General features: G+C 31.3%; 1 protein-coding gene across 1 annotated transcript; it reads right to left on the bottom strand.

Moving 5' to 3' along the window:
- Positions 1–342: 342 nt before the first annotated feature.
- On the bottom strand, positions 343–2,924 carry LOC112595739 (52 kDa repressor of the inhibitor of the protein kinase-like). The gene is made up of 2 exons (XM_025341038.1): positions 2,920–2,924; positions 343–2,068 (listed from the first exon to the last, which is right to left on the bottom strand). Exons 1-2 carry the CDS (start codon positions 2,922–2,924, stop codon positions 343–345), a joined length of 1,731 nt encoding a protein of 576 aa, XP_025196823.1.
- Between the last annotated feature and the right edge of the window lie 7,277 nt (positions 2,925–10,201).

Genomic DNA, 10,201 nt, shown 5'->3' with positions numbered 1-10,201 from the left:
TAACTCTATTTGGTTACTTATTACTTTATATCGCAGTAGTCAAGCGGGTTCTTAGTTTGATTGTGTTTTTGATTTTCATAGCTATAAGTATAAAGGGAAGTCGGTATAGGTACTTCATACTTTAATTTTTCTTAATGTCGAAATGAAGGATGAAGCATATCCTCAACATGCGCATGGGCGCCCGCAGGAAATTTATCAGGGAGGGGCATAATGAAATCACACTAAAAAATATATTAAAAAAAGTTTATTCCTTGTAAAATGTAAAATGTAAAACAAAATTTATTCGTTATTAAATAAAAACTGAAGTCTTCGTGGTTGTTCTATTGCAAACCTTATTATCAATTATTCAATGAATTTTTCTTTTCTTATATTAATTCTTTCACGATGAACACTTAACATACATAGACCATTTAATCGTTCTTCACACGTCGTAGACCGAAGCCAAGTTTTAACTCTTCGTAAAGTGCTAAATGACCTTTCAGCTGTACAACTTGTAGCTGGCAAAGATAGAAAAATTTCTAATGCAATTGTAATGCAAGGGAAAAATATATTGCTATGTTCTAGTAAATCTATTATGTCCATACTTCGGCAGTCTTTTTTTTGCCATAAACTATACCAACTTTCACTTTCAGCTAACAGGTTTTCAATTTTATAACATTTATAAATATTTGCTATGCTTTCAGTGTACTCTTGTTTTTTCATTTTTATAAATAATGCTGGATGAAGATGTTGTAATGAAAAAGCAACACTATTACTTTTTTCAAATCTTTCTTTAATACACTGAATTATTGAATCTAGATAAGGTAGAAAAATTGACACTCGATAATAGTCTTTGGGAGATTCGTAAGAATAATTGTTTCTGTGTGATTGTTTTCCAGTTATTCTGAGACAAGTTATAGTGAATTCAAAGTCATCTGCTATAGATTTGGCGTCAGTAAATAATAAATCAAAAATTTCATTTGCATTTGGTCTATTGTCTTCTAACATTTTTAACAATTCCTTCACATGTTCCCGAACTTTATAAAGCTCCATTGATACACCTTGTAAAATATTTTTAACTGATTCTAAGATAGCGCTGTATTTAGCAATTATTTTCATACTAATTATAAATGTAAAATTCGAGATTGAGGAGTATAGATTAAGTGCACGTTGTCTTGTATTCGAATTTATAATACCATTAACAGACAGAGATTGAAGGATTTGAATTATGGCAATAAAATTTTCAGAAAACAGCCTGATACTCTTATACTTTGAAGACCAGCGTGTTTCGCAAAAAAGTGGTATATTGGGTATAAGATTTCTTCGAAGTGTACTTTCGCGATAAAATTTTATAATTTCTTTTATTGTGCCAATAGTATTACGAATAACCATAATTTTGTTTAGATCGTTAATTACTAAATTTAATCGGTGACTAGCACAATGGAAATATAAAGCTTTATTATATCGGTTACGAATTAATTTAGCAACGCCGCCTACTTTGCCAGCCATTGTAGCACAACCATCATAACCTTGTCCATAAAGTTTACTTAAATTAAGGCCACTGTCTTCCATAAATGATAAAATTTTAGTAGCAACTGATTCTGCGTCTAATTTATCTAATGGTAAAAAGCCAAGGAATTCTTCTCGAATCTTTATAGGACTTGACTGCTTGTCTAAAAATCTAATTACAATTGTTAGCTGCTCAACACCAGAAATATCTGCCGATTCGTCAGAAATAATGGAAAACGCATTCGCGGCATTAGCTTCGCACACTATTTCTTCTTTTAATATCTTTCCACATAATGTGATTAATTCATTTTGAGTTCTATGGGACGAATATTTAGCATTTCCCGCGTTAGTTAAAAAATGATCTTTCAATATCTCATCGCCAGATTCAATACGAAAATTCAAAAGACCGTGAAAAACACCAGAATCTGATTTTTTCCCTCGTAAGGGAAGGTCGTGAGTTCCACAAAACAAAATAGTTGATATAATAGGTTTTAATTTTAGCCTGTTAGTTTCTATTTCTTTATGCAATCCAGAATTTACTTGTTCAATAACACTAATTTTTTTACCTTTCAATTCAGGGCTTGAAACCGAAATTTTTTTTTTCGATTTCGATTTCGGTTTCAGATACCGGATTTTATTTTTTCCGATTTCGATTTCGGTTTTTGATATCGATATTTATTTTTTTCGATTTCAATTTAGGTTTTTGATATTGATATTTACTTTTTTCGATTTTGATTTCGGTTTCGGATATCGGTATTTATTTTTTCCGCTTTCAATTTCGGTTTCAAATACCAGTATTCACTTTTTTCGATTTCGATTTTAATTTCGGATATCGGTATTTTTTGTTTACGATTTGATTTGATTGGTTAACTTTCTTCCCATTTTAATAAATCACAAAAAAAAAACTAAACAATGTTAAAAGCAAATACCACGAGAGACGATACTATAACATAACCACAGAGGTTTCAATGCATGCGAAGTAATAACTAAAATGATAGCAACTTCCAACTATATAATAACATGATAGAAATTATATTATGTTATTACTTTACTTCATTAGTACATAAATAGTATCCCAATAACAATTAAATTTGTACAACAATATTATTCAAATAATATTTCTTTTATCAGTGCGGTGCGGTGGGTGGAGGGCCGGAGGGAACACATTTTTCAGTTGACAGAATTTATAAATACCCAGACGATTACGTTTTAGTCTATAGTTATTATTATATAGATTAATGATATTGTTGGACCGGACTAATCTTGTTCTAAGAAATTCAGTCAAAACATGTTATTGACATATTTTATCGTATGCAGTATTATACTATTATTATTTATTAATTAATTTTTAGCCCGCATAACCAAACATTTTCCGACAACACATCTCATCATTCTCATGATCTCATCTGACAATTAATAAAATTGTAATACCTCATTTCATATCCACATTTATTTTCGAACACTATAGGTGAATAATAAGAATATTAACTCATTAAATATTACATTAAACGATAAGTAGTCGAAATTCGAAATAATGCTTCGAACTCATCTTCAGTATCTAGTAGAGGTTTTAATTTCTGTTTTTGATATCGTTATTTATTTTTTTCAATTTTGTTTCCGGATTTGAAAATTGGTATTTATTTTTTCCGATTTTGATTTCGGTTTTGGATATCGGTATTTGTTTTTTACGATTTCGATTTCAGTTTCGTTTTTGATATCGATTTTTAACGGTTTTAACCGGTATTCAAAATCGGTATTCAATACCGGTTTCAAGCCCTGCCTTTCATAACATCCATAAAATCTTTCGCTCTTGACATTGATTCAGTGTGCCAATTTGAAGACAAGTGTATTTTAGAAGATGCATGAAAATCCTTATACTTGGTAAACGGTTTTACTATAAATCCACCTTGTACGCCTCTATGAATTGATGGCTTGAACAACACACATATTCTACAAAAAGCTCCTTTCACACCCTCAAGAGCTGAATATGTCAACCATGAACCGTTTTCGTACAACCATTGATGTCTAAATGCTCGAGTTCTTCCTAATTTTAAATCACTCTTAAAGTCATAAGTAGTATTCGGTACCCAAGGATTACGTAAAAGTTCATGTTTTAAACAATCGCAAATATTTTCAACGTTCAAATAATTTCCAATATCTTTTTCATTGATTAAGATGACATGACCGTCGTTATTTTTTGTATTCACGGTAACCGAAGCACTTTCAACTACACACGATTCCGACGACTCTATATTGAATGTATTATTTATTTCAATTGAATTAGAGCCAGTAGAGGCTTCACTAAGAGAATCACACAGTTTGGGTTTTTTAAAAAAATTTCTGATGTCCATAACAGTATAAACAATAAAACAATATATTAAATATACTAAATACAGTACGTACGTAATTTAACGTGGTCCGTGTTTCACCGTAGACGTTGATAAAATGACAACTGATTTCATTTCACAATTATTATAATTCCCAATGTGATATTGTACATTCGGTTTATTTTTAGTTATCTCAGTTATCTAACTCGTTACCTATCTCTACGTTGTGTGCGTATATGTGCGTCAGTCGTCATAAGTGGTTCGCAACCCACAGTTTGAGAAACGCTGCACTAGGCGATTAATATAAATTCCCAGAATTTAAACGTATTTAATATATTACACTAATATGCGTTATTTTGTACGTCTTAAAGTATATTGTTATTACAATCATCAACCCCACACACTAAAGTAAAAATATCGATGAAATGTTTATAAATCAAAATAAAAGTTAAAATGTTCAACATTTTGTTTGAATTCCAGGGGGGGGGCAGATGCCCCGTCTTGCCCCCCCACCGGGCGCCCATGAACATGCGTATAACACGTGTATAACTGTTGCGCCCGATAATTCTATATTTATGAAGTGTGATATGAAGAGAGTTGGATTACACGAGAATGCGTTTAGTTAGTGTCAGAACAGGCGTATTACGAAGTGGAGAGCGTAGATGCGGAACTTAGTAAGTAGGGATGAAACGTTTGGGAGGGGGGGGGGGGGGTTGAAAGAGCGGAGAGTGGCTAAGGACTTAAATGGGCCACCGCCGTGAGAGTTCAGGGACCTATAGTATATCCCTTCACATCTTCACCATTTTAAAACTTTATTTAAATCAGCGTCTTTGACGATTACAACAGCCTTTATATTCAGATTCAATTTGTTCTCTTCCAATACAATCTCTTGATATTATTTTTTAATTTATTTCTATAACGTGACATTCATTTTATTATATTAATTACCTAGTCATCGTCAATAATTTCGTATTTTCTTTTTTGTATAAACCAGTATTTAGAGTTACTGCTATCAATGTTTATTATGTTAATCGTTTGTTAAATAACAATATTAATTCTATTATATTACTATCACAGCTGGTCTGTTATTTGTACTCGACTAAAATATGGCAGACTTTGTCCATTTCATTTTCTACGCCATATCATATATCAGCTGTATCTATAACTACGACTCCTTATATTCCAACGACACATTTGACACTTCAACTAATATGGTAATGCAGCTACCACAAACACCACCTATTAACCATTGTCTGGATCCACTTTGCTGTCAGAATAACGCTTTTTTCACAACGGTTTTAATGACGGGAACATTGTTGTTAATATTCTTGTTCGTTTTCAATATTTTTCGAGGGGTTTTGATGTTGATACATGAAGTTCTGGATCAACCGCACCATCAATTACGACAGCAACGATAACAAGGGTGGTAAACACTTTTAGCCCACCGTCATTATATTGCTGGTAAACATTTTTATTTACGATATTATAAGTTATTACATTATTTATGTTACTCATATGGACTGTTATGATTATCGTACAGGTTGTAGGCGTTCATCTATCATTTATTGAAATCGAAAACACACTTATACATAAATATATATATATATATCTTGACATCATTGAATTATTTGTTTTAACAATAAAAAGTTAAAAAAAAATTTTTCGTGATAATTGCACTTTGACATAACATGTCTATTATTTTACCGATAAGATTGTCATAATTTTTTTCTTATAATATTATGTTTATTGCTTTGTCGTTTGCTTATGTTTATTTTACAAACACTTTAATTTAAATTTTGAAACTGTTACAAAAGTTCAAAATCCATAGTATTTTATATTATGACAAAGTAATTTTAATATTATATACTTATACATATTTAATTGTTTGATATTATACCTTCAATATTTATATACTCGCGCAATAAATGTGGACTCTTCCGATATATGTATAATAATATGATTGAATAAATTATATCGTCTTTCATATATAATTTATTGTATTCTTATTAGTTGAGTTGAATGTTTTCGCTCAAACCTATACCTACATGACATTATGTCTAAAAACAATATTCTAATAAAATTACTATCGTTTATAGTAGGTAGTGCTTATAGTGAAACGTTTATAAGTTTTAATGGTGAATTCAGTATTTTTAAAATGATTGCGATTATATACGAAGTCTTGTTCAAAATATAATTTCAACTTTTATCACAAATCATTTGTTTAATAAAATATGAATTCTTGTCCAAAATATTTAATCAATTGTCTTTTAAGAAATTAGTTCGTGTATGCGTATATTATATTATTTATTTCTTACAAAGTCTTAATATGTCGACCATGTCATTATTGCCTTTGAACTAAAAAAAAAGTATCTTCGCTTGGAACGTTTAATTTTTCCTTGAATATACGTAATACGCAAAATCACTTAATATACCATTCTGTTGTATTCAATATTATGCGTCTATGCCTAAACAGTTCGATTTTCATACCAGACGGTCTCCCGTTATGTGCAATTCGGCGAAATTAGTGTAGTTTGTCGTGGCGGGTTCGTGTGGAACGCCGTCCGAGGACCGGTGTACAATGATAAAGCAGGATGTGGTAGAGTGGTGTATGAACGAAGGTCGTACGGTGGACAAAGGAGGTTACAAGGGCAACTGTTGCTTTTGTCACGACTCCGCAACAACACTACGGTCAATGCTACCGGTCTAGTAATCGTGACCGTGATCGAGTTGAGGGTAGGAATCGGCCGCCGGTCGAGACAGGTATCCACCTGTAGTCTCGTCAGGTAGGGGTGTGTCTTTATCGAGGCTGATGAACAAGAGCGGGCGGGTGTAGCCGGTAGAGAGCGTTCGCGGCGAGTGTTCTAAATCGATCGAACACACGCTACACACTGTCCTGCCATTCACTTTTATTCGTACTGCCGTCATTGTGATCCAATCGACTTCTGCCCAAACGTTTCACCGTCAATCCCTTGCACGTTCTTGCACTCACGCACGCGCATACACCTCACACGCATGCTCTCCCACCACCTACGCCACTTCCAACCGGTCGCGTCGACGAGTTAGTAGTGCCACCACCATCGTACCGAGATTGCCGTGTATACCGCACGAACGTGTTGAAACAGCACAAGGTCATATAACAATATAATTAACTGCACGAGGGCGCCGTAGACAGTAGTGTAGAACGCAGCACCGTTTCCGATAAGTTTTCTCGGCTACAAAATTCGCATTTAGAGTCAGGTTAGTCTTGGCAATTAATAACCGATAATGAATCAAAGTCTCGAGGAAGATTCTTATGTGAGACCCGTGGATGTTTTAACGCCGAACACCGATCTGCCGATAGGCGTGTTCGATGTCGTTTCATTTGTGATGAGGTACTTCTCTATTTTTACGTCTCTCGGGTTCAAACTAAAACTGTTTTTCATATATTTCGAAGTTTTCGAGAAGATGACGAGTGTACCGAATAACACTAGTACTAAACTGTTTTCATTATTCAGCAGAAATCGATCCGACGAACCTGAACTGTCGGCGGTGATACAAAACGCGTTCGGAATGTTCTTGTTCTTGTTTTTAATTGTATTGTTCCGAGTTTTCTACTATTTTCGCGATCGGTTTGAGGAGTTTATAATGAGGTTGTTCATCGCAGTGTTCACCATTGATGACAATATGCCGGATTACGTGGACAACGAATCAGACCGCAACGAATCTGACGAAGAGTATATCTACAATAGAAATAACCGTCGATTCGCCGCGGACGAAGAATACGAAGGTGATAATGAAGACAATGAAGTGGATGATGAATTCCAATTAAGCGACTACGTTCTAGGTTTTATTTACAACGGCAGAATGAACACTAGCTTATTCATGAGCTATCCGATCTATAGAGGTTATCTAGATGACAGTGATTATCCAGCTGATAGTGATGATGATTCCTATACTGATAGCGAGACCGACAGTGAAGACGACGACAACTACCGTTATGGAGACAATGAGTATGAAGATAACAGCAACATCCATGACGTCGGTGGTGTCGGTAACAACGACAACACCAACTAATCAACGTCGTAAAAGCAGGTACAATCGTTATCATTGAGTTACACATAATATGAAAATGCATTTGTCAATATTTTCGTTTTTTTCTGGCAAATTACGATTGGCAATATAATATTTTATGTACTTGAATGCATCCTTTTCTATATATATATTATATAATACGATTTTTTTGAACAAGCAATATATAATATTCAGACACAATTTCTATTTTTCGTACGATATTATATTTATTTTCAATAATTAAGACTTGTATACGTTTTTTAACACTGCTTATTGCATAAAAATGTGTTATGTTACTAGGTGTTGGGTAACAGCTTTTGTTTTTAGTTCAAAAAAGTATTTATTGTATAGTCAATAATTTTTATTACATTATTCTTTCGCGTAGGTAGGTATATATTCAAAATCATTAGATTTCCATAATTTGTCATGTGTTCACATTAGCACGTTGAATCATTTCTGAAAAATACAATTTTTATAACACGAACATAAATTTTAATTTCAATAATAACCGTACCTACACATTAGTGTTGAAATGTTGAAATTTAAACAATATGCATAATATTGATAATAGCTCCGATAATCATTAAATATTAAATATACAACATCGTAATGGTATCAACTTACATTTTATGATAGGTTGTATTTATGAGATGTTTATTCTATTATTCTTGAATAATAAATTATAATACGATTTAGGTACGTACATTTCGATAATATCTTTTATGATTTGTAACGATTTGTGTTATTGTTATTATAAATCATATTATAAATATTATATTATGCAGGTATTATAAAAACAGTATTGACCTTGCGCATGTATGCTACTGGCTAATTACAGAGAAAGGTAGCGATGCTAGATTTCGGAACTATAAGTAGAGATTTGAACTCTTACCCGGTTATTCATAGATCAACTGTCACAATGATATTATAAACTAGTATATAGGTATAGTCTATCCGCTCGGTTGCCGATTTTTAATTCAATATAATATTTAAGTATTAAATATTAAGTACATAATATTTATAGTATTAATTTAATATTATCTGTTTATTCAATTTATTTATATAGCTAGGTACTTTAGATACTAAGTAAATATATATGTATCACTATAACAATATAATCCGTATACAAATAACATTTAAAATTAACCGATTTAGAACAGCGTTAGTGTGTTAGTAACCAATAAAAACTTTAATATAAATAAATATTATTCCTGAAAAAATATTTACTTAAAAAATATGAAAATGGATTTTAAACTTAATAATAAATCAAAATAAATTTTTAAACTGTAAAAATCAATCTAATTTAATGAAACATGACAATTACGGTACATTAAAATACACTTATACTTATGGTCTATCACCTTTATATAACTTATAAATGTATAATTAATTAAAATTTACCAATTCTATACTGACTGTACTCATTTGTTATTACAATAAAGACAATGGTAATATAATTTAAATTCCTCGCCCTCGGGTACCTATAACATTGATTTATTTTCAAAAAATGTTACCTTCATGACCCCAAAATAAAAATTTCACTTTATTTTATTAATAGACCTTTTTGTGTCGTTTTCAAATGTTTGTATGGTTATTTATTATTTTCCTCATCATCATTTTTTCTTGTAATAGCTGTATTTGTTAATATCGCATAATATATCATTAATATAAAATCTTTAAATTATCTTCACACATAAAAGGTAAATACATAAATGCGTAACTTATTATAACAAAAATAAAATACTGTTTAATCAGGTTCGTTTAAAAACGCCGACGATATGATTATGTATATTATCGTTTCGTGACCTTTTTGTACGAGCGTTAAATTCCATTTGATTATCACACCGTGCCATAGTCCGTTTTCTTATTATTAATCATTATTGAACATTACGATATCTTAATGAAACATTTGTTAGTCACAGCTAAAAACACGCGTGGATATATAAAATAATATGTAACTTAATTGTAGATTATTAATGTAAACATTTATAAGATTAAAATGTATTGTTATATTATATTAGTGTTTGTGCCACAGATTGTTACTAAATTATTTCATTAAAACGAGCAAATACAACAATAACGAAATAAAAATTAAAAAAAAAAAAAAACTAGTGACGTTGGTCTGTTTTGTATTAAGTAAATTTATAATGTATATTATCATTGAGTAGATAACAGTAATGTGTCTGTGTTAAATTTGAATTTAATAATGAATTATTAAAGATAAACGAAAACATTACTTTGAGCCAAGCCAGCCTATTATGATAGTTTTAAAGATAAATAATTAAACACAATATTTATTGTCAATAATATTAGTAATATTACTATAATTATAGTTA

Source organism: Melanaphis sacchari, unplaced genomic scaffold, assembly GCF_002803265.2.
Source record: "Melanaphis sacchari strain LSU unplaced genomic scaffold, SCAv2.0 Contig29_pilon_pilon, whole genome shotgun sequence".
In the NCBI taxonomy this organism is placed as follows: domain Eukaryota; kingdom Metazoa; phylum Arthropoda; class Insecta; order Hemiptera; family Aphididae; genus Melanaphis; species Melanaphis sacchari.
This window is presented reverse-complemented; position numbering and strand designations above follow the sequence as displayed.